Consider the following 22,201-nt stretch of genomic DNA (forward strand, 5'->3'; position numbering starts at 1 on the left):
TTTAAAGTACACACACATTGCATTTTAAGGATCTCTATATCCCCTAAAGTCTGCTATCTAGTCAGGCAAGACAGAGCAGGGGGCTGGGAGAGGGTGTCATTCATAGGAGCACAAATGACTTTTCAGCAACAATACAGGACAAAAGCCAAAGAAAGAAAAAAAATCCTTCAAGAAAACATAATTAGAAATTGAATTGAATTCCTTTATTGAATGCAACAGAAATCTTTTCATAAAGAGAACATTCACATGGCTTTTCCAGCAAGTGCTATCAAAGACATTTTTCAAATTCTAATGTTAGAGTCTTCCAGAGAAAAGAAAAATGAAGATACACCCATCTTATTTTATGAGACCAGCAAAACCCTGTTACTAAAACCCAACAAAAGCAACACAAAAGGACGTAATACAGGCCAGTCTCAGTCATGACCACAGATAGATGTGTATGAATCTCACAAAGTTGATATAACATATATAAATCTTTTTTTTTTTCTTTTTCAGGAAGCAGGCTTTATTCTGCAACACGGAGGAAACACGCTTTGCCCACTGCCCCAGACATAAATTGTTATGACTCAGGTTCTGGCTAGCAATGCCCCTTGTGGACTCCATGCAGGGTTCTAAAGACAAACCAGAGCCTGAAAATTCTAAGCTTTCTTCCATACACACACCCATATTGTTATTTACAGAATTCACTTGTATACTGGTATCAAAAATCATACTAAAAATGTATCACTAAACTAATTTTATTATATTTTTCCCTCTTAAATTTCTTTGCTAAATGTCTTCACTGTCCCAATGACCTCTGGGTCTTATTTTCTCAGTGCATACCACGTCCTTATCCTTCTTCAGGTTTTCTGCACATCTCTGGGCACCTCGCATGACTCTGCTCGGATTCACTCTCCAGGCTAGGCTGCATGCCTGGCTTTCTGGGCCTCAGACACCTGAAGTCTGAGTTTGTGGTTGCTCCTTTCTCTTCCTGGTTCCTCGTGGGGACTGCGGGCTTTTCTCCCTCACTTCCTCCTCTGCTGTGAGGCTGGGAAATCCAGTTCTGTCTTCTCAAGCATTCTTTCCCCTGACTTTGCCCCTAGATGCAGGTTTCTCACCTCCATCGTCTGGGCTCCGTAGCTCCATCTGCGGGGAGGTTTTCCTGGGCATCTTCTCCTCTAGTTTCACATTTTCTGCTGGCATAGTAATCTCCAGTGTTGTCCTTCAGTTTTATTTTGGCATCTGGTTCGCAGCAACACTCCCCCGTGTGCAGGAGCAGAGTCTCCTGCTTTGTGTTCCTTTTTCCAGTTTCCTTGCTGGTGGTGTGCTCTTACACAGGTTCAGTTCTATGTATTAAAATATTTTAGACCCTCATTCATTACCAAGGGCTCAGGAGATGTGCCTTCGCCTGCGCAGCGTCCTGCGGCACAGTCTCTGAGCACAGCCCCCCGAATCCTGAGAGAAGTCAACTTTTCCAGATTCGACCTTGGGCCAGGGAACATGGCTTCTGCTTTGCGACGTTGCTGGGTGTCTGTTGCCCACTTCTGCCACTGGCTTTGCTTTAGGGGCCCTAAGGACTTTTCTGCTCCTTGTCAGAGGTTTTGATCTTTCCGCTGTTTGCTCTGGAGTGTTCTTCAGGCTGGGAGCCTCATTGCTCGGTTGCTCAGTGGGGCCTGGTGCTGGAACTGGTTCTTTGGAGCCCTTCACAGTCGCCTGCTGCCAGTTGTTCTTGCAGCTGGGGCATACATAAATCTTTACACTTTTATTAACATGGCATAAGGATTTATAAATCAAAAATTGTTAGAAATAGCCAGGCACGGTGGTACACACCCATAATCCCAGTGACTCAGGAGGCCAAGACAGGAGGATTGAAAGTTTGAGGTTAGCCTGAGCAACCTAGTCAGGCCCTGGGCAACTTAGTGAGACCCTGTATCAAAATAAAAAATAAAAAGGGCTGGGGCTGTAGCTCAGTTGTAAAGTGCCTTTGGGTTCAATCATCAGTACTAAAAAGGGTAATTAATAGGACTTAGTAATTTTAAATACCCTCAAAAATTAAAGAGGACATTCACAATGCAATTATCTGGCTTAATTATAAGTAGAAATATAATGTGTTCTATTTAAAAAGGGGTATCAATGTAGGCATAACAAAAATATTACCTACGTTTACAGACCATTGAAGCTATTAAATAATACCTTCCTAAGCATTAACCTTGTAAGGTTTCAGAGTTGGGGACTGATGCAATGACTTGCCCAAGGTCGCACAGCTGGCACATGGTAGAGAAGAAAACAGCACATGAAGTTTCCAAGGCCAAACCCAGTGCTCTTCCAACTTCCCGTCCTGCTTCCAATGCAGATCTGCACCTGTACTGGGGGAGGTGGTGGAGCCATGTGGAGAAGCAAGCACTCGGCCAACTGGGTGGGCTGAAATCCTAGCTGCATGCTGACTATCTGTGTGACCTGGAGTTCGTAACTTAACCTCCAGTCAATGCATGAAAAGCATCCAGCTCAGTGCCAAGGACATGACAAAGGTTAGCAATCAATGCAGACTTCGTTAGTAATAAGTCTTCATCTGCCTTTTTAGGGACCATATCATAACAAGGCAACTACCAACAAGAGCTTGATTCATGTCTTCAACTTCATTTTCCTTTCTTCAAGGAAAAAACTCACGAACAAACAGGCAGAATGAAGGCCTCAGGCACGCTCAGGGGATTAGCGAATGAGTCTGCCGGGTTGTGCACAGCTCCACCTGCTGGAAGAATCCATCCCACCCCTTAAGCAAAGTTACAATTCAAGAAAAATTTCCTCAGTGCCGCTCACCCTTCTAATCTCTTCCTATATGTTGAAATGCACGCGAAATTGCTGCTCTTGAAATATGGGAAGGTGCACCACACCAAAGTTACCTGAATGCCGTCAAATTGTTTACCTTCAAACTAGTGAAGAAATCCACCATCAGGGGCTCCCCCTACAGGTTCCAAAAAGCAAAGGCTGAAAATTAGACAGGAGTTTATGCCTAGTAGAGAAGTGTTTCCCTTTCTTGTTCTTTTAAAAAAGTTTCCAAGACAAAAAGGAATAAGATTTGTTTCAGACTTGTGCTTTGGTCTACTTCTCGCTCTTAGATGGAAATTCACAAACTACAGACCCACATTTCCTCACAAGGGAATACTTGAAGTGTACACCTACAGGGACAAAGGCTCATAGTGGGCACAGAAAGGACTCGGGGTGGAGAGAGGCTTGAGGTCGTGTTATGTGAGAAACAGAAGAAAACGGGTACGCAGCTTTTGGGAGCACGATCAGCCCCTTCCATGTGGCCCCTTCTATGGATGGAGTTAACAGAAAGCAGACTTGATCTCATATAACGGAAGAAAATGTTAATAACGAGCACTGTCCAAACAGAACAAGCTGCCCAGGGTAGGTAGGGGTGAAGGTCGGTCCCTGAGGGTGCTAAAGCAGAAGCCGGAAGGTCAACACTGAGTGCTGATGAAGAGACTCAGGAACTGGCAGAAAACTGAGCTGGAGTCTATTAAAGACACTTTTTAGTTCTGACCTCCTCAGAACATTTAATAAAACCCCAAACAACTAAACAGTTCTCTTATCAGAAGGTTGGTTGGTATCATTCCCAGTGTTATTATTCTATTAAACAGCAACACCTTGGACTTTAAGCCATGATTGAGTTTCAAAATGATTTTTATGAGAAAAGACATCAAAATCCAACTAGAGGGCAGACTGTAAAAATTTCAACTTCTAAAGCTTTGATACTATACCTAGGTAAGATGTTACCACTGGAAGAAGCTGGATGGAGGTCACAGGGGACCTCTATACTATTTTTACAACTTCCTGGGAATCTATAATTATTTCAAATTGAAAAGCTTAAAACAAAATCAAATTTAAGATACTTCCCCAAGAGGAATCATTGAACTTGGAGATAAGGATGAATTGTGAATTTTTGGTTTTTATTTTTGCCCCTCACCTTAAAAAAAAAAAAAAAAAAAAAAAAAAAAAAAAAAAGTGGTGATAGGAAAAAAAAGATGAGAACTGTTAAAAAAAAAAAAAAAAAAAAAGGTACTTCCCCAGGACAGCCTAAGTGACATCAAAGACAACAGCTACAAGCCACAGTCGACCGCACCAAGCATCCTCAGGCAGCAGCACTCACTTCAAAGCCATGACCAATCAGCTTGAAGATTTACAGTTGTGATCAGGAAAGTCTGCCGGGCTAAGAGGTGTCTGATCTGGCTACGCTAACCGTATCTAATCTGGCTACACTGACTGTAAGTCTTCAGTTATCTGGGATCACCTTGTTAAACCACCAATAGACAATATGTTCTTACAACTCCTTCCTACAGGGTACAGGAACTGTGTACAGACTTGACGACTGTATCAAACTAATACAATAATTTGCTTTTGTATTACTTCCTCCATAAACCACGAGTGGCAAGAACTGCATCTTATTCATTCATCTCATTTTATCAGCAAAACCCCATGGTAGGTTCTCAATAAGAAGTCACGAAATAAGTAAGAAATACATCAGTAAAGATTTCTGGAGCTTTGGGTGGTGACCTTTCTTTCTTTCTTTTTTCTTTTTTTTGGTTGGGGGGAGTTGCTGGGGATTGACCCCTAAGGGTGCTTAAGCACAGAACCACACCCGACCTTGCTAAGTTGCTTAAGTTGGCTTTAAACCCGTGATCCTCCCACCTCAGCCTTATGAGACAGTGGGATTATAGGTATGCACCACCATGCCAGACCAGTGATTTTTTTTTTTTTTTTCTGATAATAAGAACAGCCAAAGAAATCTCAGTCTTTATTTTGGAATCAGGAGTAAATGTATACATGTGTGTGTTTGATACAAAGTCTCTGAAACACAGAGGTTTCATCTCTAAAACTCTCTATAATCACTTGCTTTTTATGTGTTAGTTTCTTAAGATGCTGTAACTCAGTTTTAGAATAAAAGAGAAAGGTCAGGCTCTTCCAGACAGGAAAACCCATGTGAACTGTGCAACCAATCAACTCTAACTCTAATTCTAACTCTAGCATGATCTCTGCCTAATTTGATCAAATGCAAAGAACAACCAGCTTCTATAGGAAACTGCCGACACAGCATTGCCTTTGGATTCTTCAATATTGACAGGTCAAAAAGCATGTGGCGATTACTCCAAAAATTTATTGATATTTCTCCAAATACATATTTTGAATAGTCCCAATCAACCACAGCACACAGTGTTGCTTCTTTCCGCACAGAAGACACATCATTAGCTTGAACAGAAAACCCAGAAGTCACATGCAGAGGTCAACGAGGCTGTCTCGACATGAAGGCCCCTTAAGATCCCAGAGACACCAAGGACTCAGCAGGGTCAGTCATCTGCAGGGGCTCAGACACTGGTTTGATCTTTAGAACTTCTGCAAAGCCATCGCCAAACCAGCAAGTGACGTGTGCTACGTCTATAGTGAAGTAGAAAAGGCGGTCCTGGCAGAGCTTGCGGCGATACACAGACCGAGGATCGGCTGACAGCACAGACTCAATTGCATGCCTCGCTTCCTTGGCTGATTGAAAATACCTAAACGATGCTTGATCAACACCTGCAACGAGAAGAACGCAACTTAATACTCAAAATTATGCAGGTCGAATTTCATAACAGTAAGCTTTCATATGGAATGTGGTTATGTTCCTGAGAAGAACAGGGTTTGGACCTATTCAGTCATCACAGAGAATTTCGCCTTTAAGTTGTACTTACTGATATTAGATTTAACTTGTGCATCCCCCAATTTTTATTTTATTGAACAATAACAAAAAAAAATCATGGTGATGTATTTCATTTAGACTCCTAACTAGGAGGGGTGAGTTTTATTTTATGTCAATCAAAATGCCACTTTTTCTATACTCAATGTAGACTTTAATTCTTTGTCATTTTTCTCTTAGAACAGAGACACAGTCAAGAAAATACATAACAGTCCCAGCATTCTGCAAAAGCCAAGAGAGTGAACTAAACTCATACATACCTCTGGTACTAGCTTATAGGTAAGAGGGGACCTAAGAAATGGAGACAGGAGAGAGTTCTAGGACAAAAGTGAAACAGGCATACTGAGAAAGTTCAAGGCATCTCCAGGAAGCTGCCTGAGGGCATATTTCAGATACACACATACCTCTCAAGGGCAAAACGTCCCATGTTAGTATCTGTTCAAATATATATAAATTTTAAAAAACAAAATATTTTCAAACTTAAATCAAAGCTAGCCCCTTCCAGGAAGGCATATACTGTAACAATGTCATTCCTCCTCAAAAGTGGATTCAATTTTGTTGTTGTTTTTGGTACTGGAGATTTAACCCAAGGGTGTTTTATCACTGAGCTACATCTCCAGTCTTTTTAAAAAAGTGTTTTATTTTGAGAGAGGGTCTCCCTAAGTTGCTGAGGCTAGCCTCGAACTTGCAATCCTCCTGTCCATGAAGCACACATTTAATGAAAAAACAAGGACCAATTATAGTTATAAGATTCTTTCATGGTATGGTTCATAAAATCATTAAGTTTTTTTTTTCTTTCTTTTTTTTTTTTTTTTTTTTTGGCAGTGCTGGGGATTGAACCCAGGGCTCACATGCTAGGCAAGTGCTCTATCACAGAGCTGCATTCCTAGCTGCACAGCACATCAAATAACACTGAAGGCCACCTAAGAAAGAGTCCATTACAGTCCCCCACAACAATGCTTCAAGAACATTTGTGTGGCCAACCCGGCATGAGTGCCCTGCCCTCCATTCCTGACCTACCAATCCCATCTTTTCCAACAGCTCAGGGACAGTGTCCTCCAGGAAGCCTTCCCACATCTCCTGCCCTCGAACCCAATTCACACTCGCCCCTCCAAGCCCACCGGCCTCTGCCCAGACCTCTGTGCTGGTGCCAGGCCCCAAGCCCCTCCCCCAATGTCTCGCTCTCCTAGGTGCTGACCGTCCTCATGTCATGTTTCTGTGCCAGCCCTGAACCCTGCTGCATTCATCAGGTGCTAGGGGAGGAAGGTCAGTTGGAACAGGATCTTGGATTGGAGCAGAGGAGTGCTGCCTAGCGGGCACCTGCTGCCTTATCCAGAGGAAGGGGCGCCACAGTGTCGTCTGGCTCTGGCCCTGACAGGAAGAAACAGGGCCACCTCCAGAGCGGTTGTGGCACTTGTCACCAGCCCGTTCTGAGACTGTTCCAATTCAGAGGACTTCTTTCAGGCTCCACTCCAAACACCCTCCTGCCCTCTTTCTTCTCTCCCTCCTTTTAAAGTTGGGGAAATCTAATGTCTCTGGTTTCATAAGCCTTTCTTTTCTGAATATGGAATGAAAGTCTTCACTGTCTGATTAAGGAATTCCACCTTGCCACTGTCGTCCCAGAAATCACTTATTACCCAACTGGGCAGTGACCTGACCCCAGAGATGACTCCTGCTGTCTGAAACCCTGAGGTCAAGTTCCTCTGCTTTCCACTTCTCCCAAGATAAAATTTCATGTCCTCTAGAGCCCTCGTGCCCTCACGCCCTCCCTGCAGCCTTCTGCCCTCAGCTCCTCCACGCTGCCCGTCCTCAGTCCACTCTGCCACACGGCCTTGCCCATGCCTCGTGCCTCCCACAGGCTGGCAGGACCTCCCACCAGAAGGCTGGCTTTCTTCACCTCTTCTGCCTCTGCTCATATGCGCCTCTTCAGTGAGACCTACTCTGGCCACTGTTTAAAACTGCAACGCCCTGAGCCTGCTCTATTCTTTTTTACATCTTCCTACAGTTGTTATAGCTGTCCAGCATCATGTGATGTTTTTCTAGGTTTTGTACAATAGGCTTTTAGTGTGCTTCTCAAGTTCCAGGAAGGCAGGGAATCCCTTCATCGTTTTTGATCATTTGATATATCCCAACAACCAAGAACAGTGCCTGGTGCCCAGAAGTTCAGTGCACAACTAGAGAATCAATGAAGTATTTCCTTCTTTATGTGACTATTTTGGATCTTTACTGGGATGAAACACAAAGAACAGCTTTCCACCTTTGTTGTCTGACATCTTCTCGACAACAGGTTGCTTCTTACTGGCATCACTGTTCCTACTTCTGAACAGTCCCTTCCTTCATTCTAGATTTCTACCTGGGATCTGCTGTGGGCTGGTGAAACCAAATAACCTGTGTCAAGAACAGTGTGTTAAATGAACTCCTGTGCCCCGTCTTCTACAGTAAAGTACATGCCTCTATTGCTGTGACTTTGTGGAGGCAAGTCCTCTTCCCCTCACAGCACGGGCTCCTGAAGTCCTCTGTGCTACAGGCTCATCTATCAGCTACCTGACTGTGAGAACAAGGTGCAACATCTCTAGTCAGTAAAACAGATGAGAAACTTGGTGTACCTAAGTATGAAATGAATACAGTTCAGTTTCTGAATGCTGTTTGCAAAGTCAAAAGAATGACTGTAACAGGAAGACAAGGGCTGTACATCATGGCTGCCTTGTGAGACAGCAAGCATTCTCTGCAAAAACTGAACTGAGTACCTGTCTGGAACTAATTATGCTGACCACACAGGTGTCAAATAGTGTTATACACTAGTGCTGCCCAAATATATACTCCTGTTTCTTAAAAATCAGTCATACTACAAATACTCCATAGAGTTGCCCCTGAAAATACCAGACCTGGCTAATTCTGATAGCAAATGAAAGCTCATCTCTCACTCAGAAACAAGACACTGAAGGTACCTGGTTCACCTCCCGAACTGAGCTGCTCCAGTTCCTTCTCTGCATGAGGAGTAAACCGCACTTGTAAAGGGGCTGCAGGGGCCTCTCTCACCCAGGCAGGAACCACACTGCAGGGCACTCTGTCAGCCATCCTGGCCCTGCAGGGAGGAGGTGCAGGCTGCATATCTACGCTGCTCCCTTGCAGGACCACTGCTCCGTACTCACTCTTTGGCCCCTCATCTGTACCTTCCTCTGGACAGCTATTTTCTAGGCCACGCAGGACAATCTGTTCTTCTGTTACACTAGGACTCCGATCATTTGTTGGTTCCAAATCAAAATCCGTTGCTCTCTCTCTGTGCTTAGGCAAGGTTTGCGGGCCTTCTGCTGTGTTGTCACGTTTCAGGTAGTTTTCTTCTGAAGTTCTATCTTCAGGATATTTAGGTTCCTCCTCAGTGCCACAGTGGTGCTGAGGTTCACTGCACTCTAAGAGCTGTTGCTGATCACAGCTGTCATTACTGCCTTCACACTGGGACACGGTTTGTGGTTTAGGTTTGTTATTCTGTAAATTAAAGTCTGCTAAAGGCTCCATCAAATTCTGTGGTGAGTCATAATCAGCGATGTAGGGTTTTATGTCCAGTACAGGTGTGCCATGTATCATATCAATTCCAGATAGGTAAACAGCTCCACCTGTGAGATGAAAAAATCCTCTTAAAAATATCCATAGTGAAGAAGAGTACAAACAAGAGGAGGATACGATTAAACCCCAAATCCCCTTTCCTATGAGGTCTGCTTGGGCCTCACTGGGCTCACTGCACTTCTCTCCGTATCAGGTTCTCAACACCCTCTGACTACATATATTCCTTTCTACCTGGAAACCCATCCTTTTTTTTAACCTGCCAAAATCCTTCCTGCTCGTCCCGACTCTCATAGAACATATCTCACAGAACCTTTTAGGAACTCCCAGACATAAGCAAACCCTCTAGTAGAGCCCTTTTCACAGGGTGGGAATGGGCTGCTTGAAGTCTCTGTCTCTAGACAGTAAGCAGGCCCCTTGAGCATGGGCTGGCATTGACCCATTTTGTAGCACTGGTGCTTATAGCTGTTCCAGGCACATGACATTGCTGATTGGTCAAGGAGGGTTTCCATGGTGACCGACACACTCTATAAGTGGCCTCCAGGATCCCCACATCCAGGTATTTAAGCCCTTGTGTAACCCCTCCTCTTGCCTGTGACTTGATTCTATCCTACAGAATGTGCCAAAGAGCTGGTTCCCTCCAGTGACTCTGTTTTCCTACAAGACTCCTGATTGTTGGTGGACTCACTTGAAGGACTCTCTGCAGCTTGACGAAATAAGCAGGCATGTTTGGAAAGTCCGTGTGGCAAAAAACTGCAAGATGCCTCTAACAAATGTGGGCAGTCTTTAGAAGATAGAGGTGGCCAATAACCAGCAAAAACCTCAGGACCTCAATCATACAATTATAAGGAAATTAATTTTGCCAACAACCTCAGTGAGTCTAGATGTAGATTCTTCCATAGTCAAGTCTCCAGATAAGAACTAATCCCAGCTGAGAACTGAACTGTACCCCTGGAAGACCCAAAGCAGAGGACCAAGCTAAGGTAACCTTCTGACCCACAAAAAGATAGCGATGTTTATGCATCATAAATATGTGCTGCTTAAACTGGCACATTTTTGGTGATTTGTTACACAGAAATAGAAATATATTCATCAAGACTCAAGCAAGAAGTATGCACATAAGTCACTATTACAAAATTAGTGAGTCAGTCTCCTGGTGTCCTAGGACAGTTGTTGTTCACTTCCTGCTAATGGTACCATCCACTAACTGACTCTTGGTAAACTGCCTGAAGGAGAACTGAAACACTGCATGGGATCATATTTGATTCTGTCTCCATTTAAGAAAAACATGACTATCCAAGGACTCTGGTTTCTAAAACATGCTTACTTGTGAATGAGCCTGAAACTTTTAAAAGATGACTTTGGACATTATAAAGGAAGAATTATGCCTAACAATGCCTGTAGGAGAAAGGCAGGCAGAGGTAAGAGTTCATAAAGACTTGTTTTGTGTATGACTCCCCTGCTGTGATCTTCCCTGTGTACTTTAATACATTTATTATACTTTCTCTTATGAACCTGTCTTCTGTTATGGGGGTGTCAGCCATCACGGTGGACAGGAAAGGAATCACTTCCTTTCCCATCCCTGTATTACTTGTAATTGATTCTTGGGTTTGGCCTTATGCCTTTTCTGATTTGATTTTCCCCAACAGAGTGCTAAGTTCTTTAGGGCAGGGATTATCTTATTTGGTGATCACTGTATCTCTAGCATCTAGAACAATGCCTGGCACACTTTCAGTGCTAGAAAATATGTGGGCTGCTTGAACGATCATAAAAATGTCCCATTACTATTATCCACTTTGGTAAACAAACACAAACTAGTAAGACTCAAGGTGGATCAGATTTCAAATTTCCTTGAAAACCTACCCACCTCTGCCTGGTTGAGTATAATCCACCAAAGGAGTTCAAGTTCTAGGAAAATATGAGTAAAATAACCACTCTTATTTATTTAGTGCTCAATAGCCAAAAAGGACTCCCATAGCTTTTGTCTCACAAGATCGTTAAAAAAGAGTCTTGGGGAGTCACAGATAGAGCAGGTTCTTCTCCTTTGCCCATTTTATAAACACCAAAGCCCTAAATGATTTCTTGATCTATTGGCTGTTTTGTCTTCTGCCTAAATCATATTTACTGAGTCAGAGTGATTTAAGAATGTGAAGATCAGGGGCTGGGGATATAGCTTAGGTGGTAGTGTGCTTGCCTCACATGCCCCAGGCCCTTGGTTCAATCCCCAGCACTAAAAAAAAAAAGTGAAGATCTCGAAAATGTGTTAGAGGTTATATGGGGACACACAATTAAAGCCAATTCTGTATTCTACACAGGCATCCCTCACCTCTACAGTCTGCCATGTATTCAATACTTCAATGTGATTCAGCCATGCCACACAAGGGCTGGGCTGCAGCCATGATGTTCATTTTCTCAAGTCCTCAAGAAAGAAGTGATACCACCATCCCATGTGCTTACCAGGTCGATCAGTTACTATGTGTTACATTTGATTGTATCTAGTTAATTTTTACTTTATATTTTTTGGTACTAGGGATTTAAACCAGGGGTGCTTAACCACTGATCTATATCCCCAGTCCTTTTTTATTTTTATTTTTGATTTTGAGACAGGGTCTTGCTAGGTTGCTTGGGTCCTCAATTGCTGAAGCTGGCCTCAAACTTGCAATCCTTCTGCCCCAGTCAGCTGAGCCACTGGGATTGCAGATGTGTGCTACCGTGACCAGGATCCGAATTTTTTTTTCAATATTTTTTTAGTTGTTGATGGATCTTTATTTTATTTATCTATATATGGTGCTGAGAATCAACAGTGCTTTGCACATGCTAGACAAATGCTCTACCACTGAGCTACAACCTCAAATTAATTTTTAATCATTTTATATTTAGTGCATTCCAAGTCTGAGAAAATATGGTTACTTATTTAATGATTATGAAGTATACAAGTTTTTAAAAAATAATTTAATATATTTTTCTTCCTGTTGTGCTGGGGATTTAACCTCTCTACCACAGAGCTACATACTCAGCCGTTTTTATTTTTATTTTGATTTATTTTATGTTTTTTATGTGGTGCTGAGGATCGAACCCAGGACCTCATACATGTGAGGCAAGCACTCGACCACTGAGCCACAATCCAGCCCCTTTATTTTTATTTTGAGCTGGTCTCAAACTTGCCTTCTTCCTGCCTCAGTCTTTAGAGATGCTGGGATTACAGGTGTGCACCACCCTGCCCAGCTAATTTAATGTTTTTGGACAGATAGATGAGGGATAAGAAAAAATTCTGAGTATCCCATGAGAGTTTAGTTAAAGCTAACATTCTTCCAATCACTGTCTGTTCCTCAACATCTCGGGGTTCTCAGGAGTTTACCATCAGTGGGTTCATGTGAATAGCAGCAACAGTGACACTACGGTGATTTTACAAGATTAGGTGTCATATGTATCCTGCCTCAGCCTCCCGAGTGCTGGGGCGGCAGGCCTGCACCACCACACCAGGCTTTACAAGACTTTGTGAGGTAACAAGAAAAAGAAAAAAAAACAGACATGAAAGGGGTTACCTTCCACACTTTCCAGCTTGGCCAGGGTCAGTCCTATGGCATTGGGACGATGAGGGCTTCGTGTGGAAAATACGCCAGTCTTTGCGCCATTCAGCCTAGGGGGCTGCACTTTGGCCTTACAGCTCAAATGACCATTTTTGTGGAAAACAAACAAAATCCTATTGAAAATAAACCAAACCACTGAGTACAATAAGAGCATACTGAGTTGAGGGGGGGAAATGTAACCCCCCAAATTAACAAAAAGAATGTCTGTAATGGCATTTATCAGTCAGGAGAAAATAATGCCACTTCTCTTCCTTGATGGCATAAAGTCATCGGTCTCTACATCCTCTGTACCTCACACAGTGACTGGCATACGGTAGGACCTTAACAGACATTCGTCACCTGTCTGGATAAACAATAATTACTAAGTGCCTGCTATTTGCCAGGCAGCATGCTAGCCATTTTTATAGCCCTTTCATGTCATAATCTTAACAATCCTAAAAAGTACAACTTATCCCTCATTTTAAGGATGAGGAAACTGAAGCTCAGAAAAGTTGAGCAATGACCAGGTCTTCCTATGAAAGATACAAAACCAAGAAGCCATGACGAAAACCAGTAACAGATTTGAATTCATTAAATTATTAGATTCATGCATTATAAAATGTCATCCTGACAGAAAATGTTTGCTACATCCGATAGATTCCTATCTGTGGTATGTAAATTACTCCTACACAAAAAACCATTAAGTAAAAGACAAACCAATAGAGGACACTTAGCAAAGAACTTATCGGGTAATTCAGAAAAGAATTCTAAATAGCTAAAAACCATATGAAAAGATGATGAGCCTCACTAATAATTAAGAATTAAACTGAAAAACAAAATTTTTTCCCATCAGGTAAAAATGTAAAACACTGATAACATATTGTGTTGGGGAAGGTGTAAAAAAAAGGTCGTTTGCATAGACTGTTGAAGTATAAGTTGGTTACTTTTAGAGGGCAATTTTGAAAGTAGCTCTCCAAAATCATAAATATGCACACACTCTGATCCAATACATCTACTTCAGATATCCTACTGATAAAAATACACGAATACCCAAGAAAATGTGTCCAAAGGAGTTTGTCACAGCATCATCATAACAGCCAAATGGTCAAATCATGGTACATCTGTATTTTGCAACACACAGCTATTAAAGCAAAAAAGATAAATCTGCATGTACTACAGACAGTTCTCCATGACATATACTGTTAAGTGAAGAAAACATATCGCATTTTTTAAATCAAATACCTACTCTGTGAATATTTATACGTCTATGTGTATTAAAAAGGGAAGAAAGAAAAGGTCTGGTAGGAACTACATCAAACTGTTAACAATGATAGTCTCTGAAGAGTGTTGAGGGGCAGGCATGAGAAAGGAGAAAAACAGAAGCAGTAAATAAAAATCTCTACATATTCCTGAATCTTTTATACCAATTATGTTTTCAAGTTAGATAACCAAGATCATATAGACTATGTCAGGACACCACATTCCTCTAATCTATTCATGTCCTTAAATAAACATGGAAAACAACCTGTTTCAGAATAAACAATTTTATATCTCCACCAGTAAAATGAGACCAATTTAGATTGCTGATGCTGAGTGAAGAAAAATGGACAGAGAGAATTCCAAATGATGGCAAGTGGTATCTAGATTTCTAAGGTTTCTCATTTTTTTGGTGTTATTGTTTTGTTTTTGTTTGTGTGGTGGTACTGAGGAGTGAACCCAGGGGCCCTTAACCACTGAGCCACATCCTCAGCCCTTTCTTATACTTTATTTAGAGACAGGGTCTCCTTGAGTTGCTTAGGGCCTTGCTAAGTTGCTGAGGCTGGCTTTGAACTCAAGATCCTCCTGCCTCAGACTCCTAAGTCACTGGGATTACAGGCATGCGCCACTGTGCCCAGCAGGTTTCTTGTCTTTTAAGATGAGTACACTTAATTCTTCATGAGTTTACAGCAGGGTTCATAATTTTTTTCTGTAAAATGTCAGATAGTAAATATTTTAGGATTTGAGACTAACCAGTCACTATTGCAACTACACAACTCTGCCACTACTACAGTATGGCACAACAGTAGCCGCACACCATATGCAAACAAGAAGGCATGCCACAGTAAACAGCCACAAACAATACGTAAACAAATGAGTACGACTGTGGTCTCATGAAGCTAATGTACAAAACAATAGTGGGCAATATTTGGTCCACAGGCTGTAGTGTGCCGCCTCTTGGTCTAGAGGTCAGCATAATGACCCGGGAGCAAAATCAAGGTCAAACCTTTCAGTTTAACAGAAGGGACTCATCACAATTAGAATCAAAGACAAATGAAATAAACGCCCTTAGTGGAAACCCCAAGCTTTTCTGAAAGTATTGAAATCATACCAACAATCATGTGCACAAATGTGGTATCAATATTCCATACAATAAATAAAGGTGGTCTGAATGGCAGACTCCAAAGTTGCCATGACTGGAGTACTTCATTCAGGGCATGTCTAGCCCAAAGTTCCATAAACCATAAAAAAACTTACCAAACATGGGAAAACTGTTCCAGGCCCATCAAGGAATGTTCAGGATTATTAAAGATGCTCTTTCTAATCCTTAAACGGGCCCGAGAATGGCTACAAATGGATGGTTGCCTTGGTGTACCATTCTTGGCCAAGAAACACGATTCCAAATAGCCAATTGGCTCAGTTAGTAGATTCCCTACGGAAGAAAATTAGGCAAGAAATCATTAGTCAAAAGTTAAAAGGTGTAAGTAAACAGGTCTTCTCTAATGCATCAATTTCATAATTTAAAAAGCCCACCAGGTGTTATACAACTTAAAAATTACTGGATTTTGTTCTGTTTTTGTTTGTATCTTATGAGACAGAGTCTCACTATGTTGCCCAGGCTAGCCTGGAACTCCTGGGCTCCATCAATCCTCCTACCTCAGCCTCCCAAACAGCGGGGACTATAGGCATACACCACAACACTAGGTCCATTCTGAATTTATAGATACTTCCCCAGATCATGAAAGCCTTATTAAGTTTCTTGAGATGATATAAAGACAACCTAGATCTTCATTTTATTTCCAGTTTCCATGAAATCTATCCTATCCGCACAAGCAGTAAAACTACAGCTCTAAGACTGTATCTCACAGTACTTTTTATTACTTCTCACTTATAAAAACCAGAGTATTTTATACATATGATTATATATAACATACATGTAAATTATGAAGCACAGTATTATAATGAAATCCTGTGTACCTACCATCCACCCAAGAACCAATGTACTATCAACAACTTCCACCTTTTTAGACTGCTTTTACCCTATGCCATATGCTTCCTTTCCCTGAGACTGAAAAAGGAACTTTTATCTGGTCTTCACTTCCTTTTCAAACATGATTTTATGCCAGGTACAGAGGTGTGGGCCTGTGATCCCATTGACTCAGGAGGCTGAGGCAGGAGGACCACAAGCAACTTGGTGAGACCCTGTCTCAAATTTTAAAATAAAAAGGGATAGGGATGTAGCTCAGTGGTTAAGTGTTCCTAGATTTAATCCCTGTGTGTGTGTGTGGGAGGGGGACCTGTTAAAATTGTTATCAAACTGTAAGTTATCCTCTTAGAATTGCTCTTAATTATCCATATTGTATGTGTGTTTCTGAGTATTCAATCCAGAGGCACACTACTGTTGAGCTATATACCTGACCTTTTTATTTTGAAACAGTGTCTCACAGAGTTGCCAAAGCTGGCCTCAAACTTGTAATCCTCCTGCCTTAGCCTCCATAGTGGCTAGCATTACAGACATGCACCACGAAGTCCAGGGTAAACTCCATATTTCTTAGCCTACTACTCACGGTTCTCCCCAATCTGAAATCACTCTCCTTGCACCTTTGGTCCATTTAACACTTTAAATTTACAGTTTCCATACCCCAAGCTCTGAGTCCCTGAGCCTTGGTTCTTGCTTGTTCCTGTCCAAAATATTAGACTTATAATCTGGTAATGTGCAAAAAAAAAAAAAATTTAACTACAGACAGGATATGACTTATTGAAAATGTTAAGTCACAGCCCAAATCCAGTCTCAAAGAGGGTGGACAAAAAACAGGTTTCTCAGTTTGGTTTGTTTAGTACAGGACCTTTAGAACCGCTGCTTTTGTTCTTAAATCATTTCAAGCCATCCATGCCCCTTAGTTCAAGTGGGGATGATCTAAAAGACACGTCTTGGAAGAAGAATCAGTGTTGTGCACCTAGCAGGCATTCAGTAAACATTTGCGGAATTTAGAAATCAAGAGTTTTGAGGAATTGGTAAATACGTGATATAGAGAATCAAAATCAGCACAAAGAGATGGGCAGAATTCACAGACAGTGACTCACAGGGATCCAAACTACAAAGAGATGAGAAATGAGGCAATGAATTTCTGGTTTTCTTATTTTGGCTTACAATTCCTGAGAGCCAGAAAAAAAAAAAATTTAAATAAACACAATCTTTGACCAGGTAATAGCAACTTCTAGGAAATTTTACTTAAGTTCAACAGGTAGAACATATACAGATTTCAAGATTTTCAAGAATTTTCACTTACAATAACAACTGGCAATAACCTAAATGCCCCAACAATAGGGAACTGGTTGATACTGTTATTGCAGCACATCTCTAAAACCATCAGAGTGAATTGCAATGGAAAGATTTTTTTGTGAAATATTTTGTATTAATTTCAATACAATTTTATTTTCGTGATTGTGTTTTGTGCACATATATTTTGCAAAAGGATCTCACAATGTTACTCAGGCAGGCCAATTCCTGGGCTCAAGTCATCCTCCCACCTCAGCCTCCTCAGTAGCTGGGGCTACAGGCCTGAGTACCCCTGACCCGCGTATTTTTTCCAAAAGTTATTAACATTGCAGTTGCATTTCCTCTCACTTTCCCAGCGTGTATGCAATGAAAACAACTACGGGAGGTAGACCCCAGCTATTATTAGTGGTTTTTCTCTGCGTCACGGCAGGCTATTTTTCTTTCTTTCCACTTGCATCCTCTGGTTTCTAAAACTAATATTTCACTCCCCATAAAGAGAGGTAAATAAAGAGACATAAATTTATGCTTGTCTTTCAGGCCCAGTCTAAAACTACTACTTCCTCTCCCCAAACTTTCCCTTCTTCCTCATTTCCTAGAGCACAGGAAGCTCTCCCCTAAGGCATTTAATTCCTAACCCACACCGCTCAGGCGGCACACAGCCCAAGGCCCCACTGCAGACACATCCGCACCGAGACCGGCCCTTGCGCTGCACGTGCCTGTCCTGGCCACCAGGCCCAGACTAGGACAGCACAAGTCCCGAAACACGAACCGAACATGCGCGATGACGTCACCCTCTCGCCTCTGACACATCACGTGGTCAACAAAGCACGTGACCCGTGCCTTCGCCACAAGCAGGACGATGACGCACGTCAGTTCCAGATCTCACATTTCACATCTCTCGGAACGGAAGTGGCCCGCCGGCGCCCAGGCCTCTCCTGAGTGCGGCACCTCGAGTTTCCTAGAAGTTACCTGTCTCCAGGGCTGGTTTTACGCACCCGCACGGGGTCGCTGTGGGCCGAGGCCCCGGCTCCTCCAGACCGCGCATGGCTACGGATTGCTCAGGTGCCCACCGACGCGTCAAGCCTTCCGCTTCCGCGCTCCAGCTGCGGCGCCTGCGCAGTAGCCGCGCCGCCGGGTGGTGCGGCTCCGAGACGCGCGCGCAGTTGGCGGTGCGGCTGGCGGCAGGGCCTGCCGGCTCTCGCTGTCGCCTGTGGTCCCGAGTTCCCACGCCTTACCAAGTGGGTACACGTGGAGGAGAATTCACACGCAGAGAGGACTCGATTTATTGTTAACGAGCGACCCACGTGCCCAACGAATTACCCCGATGTTTAAAGAAAAACGATGCGTATATGCAGTTAACACAGCAAAAGAACTGGATGTTGAATGTTTAGAATTGTTGGGTGATGAGAATACAGAGTTGATTATACTCCTCAATATGTTCCAATTTTCCCATAATAAGAACGACCATTTGCCAGGAAAGAACCTCAAGTAAATCTTATTTCAAGTGTAATGGATGTTTTAAGGGAACCCCACACTGGGTTAGGGGTTAATGAATAGGACTTCCTTTTATTCTAAACTTCATGGGAACTGAAGTGAGAATGAAGTTATGAGTCAATATACACATTGGGAGGATTATGTAATCGTTTCCGAGCACTTCTGAAAAGTTGAAGGCCAACGAGAATCATTTTTTCATCCCCTGCAATGACCAGTCGGCCCTGCGCGGAGAGCCCACTTTGTGATGTTCTCTCTTGCCTGTATCCATTTTCTCTGTATAGTAATTCTGTTTCTAAGGTTTATATCCTGTTAGTTCAGAAAGGAAAAAAAAAAAAAACCTTATACTACCAACAATATAAAATATTCAAAAGCATACTAGTCCACAGTTTAAAAAGCTTTTAACTACCATGAAAAGCTGTTTCTAAGTCGGTTCATTGTCACGGACTAGTAGGTCATTAGGAGAAAATAACGAGCAGTAGGAGACAGACTTAAAGAGAAGATTGTGAACTCAAAAAAAGTTAAGACAGGCCTATTAATATCGTGTCCTCTGGAAGGTATCTTCTACGTGATTTTGGAAAAGGTTACCCTTGTCTTGCTTTTAAGAGAAGCGGCTCTGTCCAGCTGGAGAAGCAAGTTTGTGAACCATTAAGTGCCATGTGCACATTGTAAACCTGGACAGAAATAGCTGCACTTGCCACTAGACGGCGCTGTTGCCAAGCGTGGTAGTCTCCATTCGTGAAATGCCGAATAAAAGGAGTTATTTCTTTTTGGAAGGCATGGTAGACGTTTGGTAACTGTACACACAAAATATGTAATTACCAACTGTGACAAATACTGAAACAAATTAGACTTGGAGACACCAGTGAAATGGGTTACCTTTTAAAAAGCGAAATCCTCCGAAAACAGGAACTGTAAATACGTGAATCCTGTCTCGAGTTTTATCTGGTTATTTCTAACTTGCATAACTCAGGTCTCTGGAGGGAGGACCTAAGAGTCTGCCTACTGGTTCTAATAAACCTAAATGGTTCTGATACATTCTGTCATTAGCCTGTAGTACTTTAAAATACGCTTCTCGGTAGAGTGATTCTTAACCCCTCGTTGGGTAAGGACCACTTTGAGAATCAATTAAAGCTTTGGACTCTCTCGCACTTTATTTTGGATGTAATATCTTAGGGTTCATGGATTTCTAAGAATAGCCACTGTACCTATCGTGGAAAGAGGGGCAGTACCATGTGGGACCAGATGAATTCTTACAGAATTTTAATTCTATGACCTCAAAGTTCTAAACTAAGAAGAAAGTTTTTAGAAAATTAAGTGCACACTGCCGTTGGAATGAGAATGGTAGAAAGCAGAGGTGCTGTGTGTGAGTAGAGTGGTGGAAGAGAGCAGGCCCCTGAAGGGTCCAAGAGGTAGAGAGGAGTCTGATCTGTTACTGCACTACATCCATCTTTCCATCTACTCGCCCAGCTTTTTCACCTCTGTGCCCCTTAAACGGAGTACACCTGCAAAACCCTTACAACCGTTGAATAGTTTGCCTCTATACTTGGTCCACTCTCTCAGGTAAAATTGAGACAGAAGTCTTCCAAAGCTTCTCACAAAAAGCATCGTCACAAAAAGGCACTGAGGAAGTCACATGTGACTTTGGATCAGTACCCAGCCTCTCTGATGTTATTCCCCCATCTGTAAAATGGGAGTGGTAATAGTTCCTAGCATATTTCATAGACTTCTGTGTCAATAAAATAAGTGCATATGAAAATAAATATGCAAGTGCCATCCAGATGTTAAGGAACTATGCATTCTGTGGTTGTGTTTTGTGTTACTTGCGTATTAAAAGGTTCAAGTAATCCTTGGGTAATGAGTATATCCTGATGGAAAAAATTTAATGTACCCACAAATAACAATAGCAAATAGGAGCAAAACAGCATTGTAACTTCCCACCATACCAGTGGTTCACTAACTGCAGTCTAGAATTATCTGGAGAACTTTTAAAATAAAGACGTTCTAAGTGCAGCTGTATATCCTGGGTTAAATCTTGAAGCAGAGAAAGGACATCAGTATAAAAATTAGTGGAAACCAAATAATGTCTGTAGTTTAGTTAATGTAATTATCTTAACTTCTTAGTTTTGACAAATGGACCATGGTTCTGTAAGCTTTAACTTTAGGATAAACTTGGTGAAAAGTATACAGAAACTTCGGTATGATCTTTACCGCTTTTCTGTAATTCTAAAATTATTTCTCGAAAACTAAAGCACAATTTGAAAATAAATATACCTATGTACAGATGTCATCCAAGTTGGAGAATCATAACCTCCCAGCAGCTCGGGAGGTTGAGGCAGGAGGATCGCAAGTTCAAAGCCAGCCTCAACAATTTAGTGAGGCCCTAACCCACTTAGCTAGACCCTGTCTCAAAATTTAAAAAATAAAATAAAAAGGGCTGGGAATGTGGCTCAATGGTTAAGTGCCCCTGGGTTCCATCCCCAAGGAAGGAATTTGGGCATTGGTATTTTTAAAGTCTTCTGCAGTGAGTCTCACGTGCTATGAGGGTTGAAAGAACCAACGTTCTGTACCACGAATGCCTGAGGGACTGAGACCCTGTCCTGTCTTTCAGTATAGCCTAGTACCGAGCACAAGACCCATGTGGAGAATTGTGCAGTTACACTCTTGCTGAATGAACCTGTATTTGCAAAAATATTCTTTACCACTAGTCCCCTTTATAGCAGAAGGAAAACTGAAAACAAACAAAATACTAGGAAAATGTTTTAGATATCAAGAATAGCTTCTATTCCTGCCTCTGGATTTTTGTCACTTTCAGTTCATCTTGACCATTATCAGCAGACGAATGTTCCTAAAATACAAAACCTGCCACTCCAATATTCAACAGTGATACTTGTTACCTAAGAAGTGATACCTAACAAGTGCTATACTTCCCTGTTACCTAACAAGTGATATACTTCTTAGGTTTGCAGATTTCTGTACACTCCAATAATAGATTAGCTAACAAAAGATGTTTAGCACCCAAGCCAACTCTTCCACGAGGGCCCTACATTAGCTGTAGTTTGTATGCAGCTGCCTCGAACATGTCTTGAATTCATGCTTCTCAAGCTGCTGTTCTCACCTGTGCAAATCCTCCTATCTTGCAAAGTTCTACTCCACCACAGGTGAGCATTCCTTCCTTCTATTGTATCTACCATTCAAATGGCACTGGTACTTAGTATTTTCCTCCTTTCTTCCTTTCTTTCCATCTTTCTTTCTTTTTTTGCAATACTGGGTGTTATGGTTTGGATGTGAGGTGTCCTCCAAAAACTCACATGAGAGAGAATGCAGGAATGT

The 22,201-nt window shown here is 42.1% G+C and overlaps 1 protein-coding gene across 5 annotated transcripts; it reads right to left on the reverse strand.

Moving 5' to 3' along the window:
- Positions 1-4,761: 4,761 nt before the first annotated feature.
- On the reverse strand, positions 4,762-18,491 carry TRMO (tRNA methyltransferase O). 5 transcript variants are annotated; one of them, XM_079111836.1, is made up of 5 exons: positions 18,347-18,491; positions 15,355-15,529; positions 12,817-12,974; positions 8,659-9,324; positions 4,762-5,550 (listed from the first exon to the last, which is right to left on the reverse strand). In XM_079111836.1, the coding sequence occupies exons 1-5, from the start codon at positions 18,420-18,422 to the stop codon at positions 5,291-5,293; spliced, it is 1,335 nt and encodes a 444-aa protein (XP_078967962.1). In that variant the 5' UTR covers positions 18,423-18,491; the 3' UTR covers positions 4,762-5,290. The 5 variants fall into 5 exon arrangements, with proteins under 5 accessions (XP_078967962.1, XP_078967964.1, XP_078967960.1 ...); XM_079111838.1 differs by having other exon boundaries at positions 18,373-18,482; XM_079111834.1 differs by lacking the exon at positions 18,347-18,491 and adding an exon at positions 18,067-18,087.
- Between the last annotated feature and the right edge of the window lie 3,710 nt (positions 18,492-22,201).

Source organism: Sciurus vulgaris, assembly GCF_902686455.1.
Source record: "Sciurus vulgaris genome assembly, chromosome: 15".
Lineage (NCBI taxonomy): Eukaryota > Metazoa > Chordata > Mammalia > Rodentia > Sciuridae > Sciurus > Sciurus vulgaris.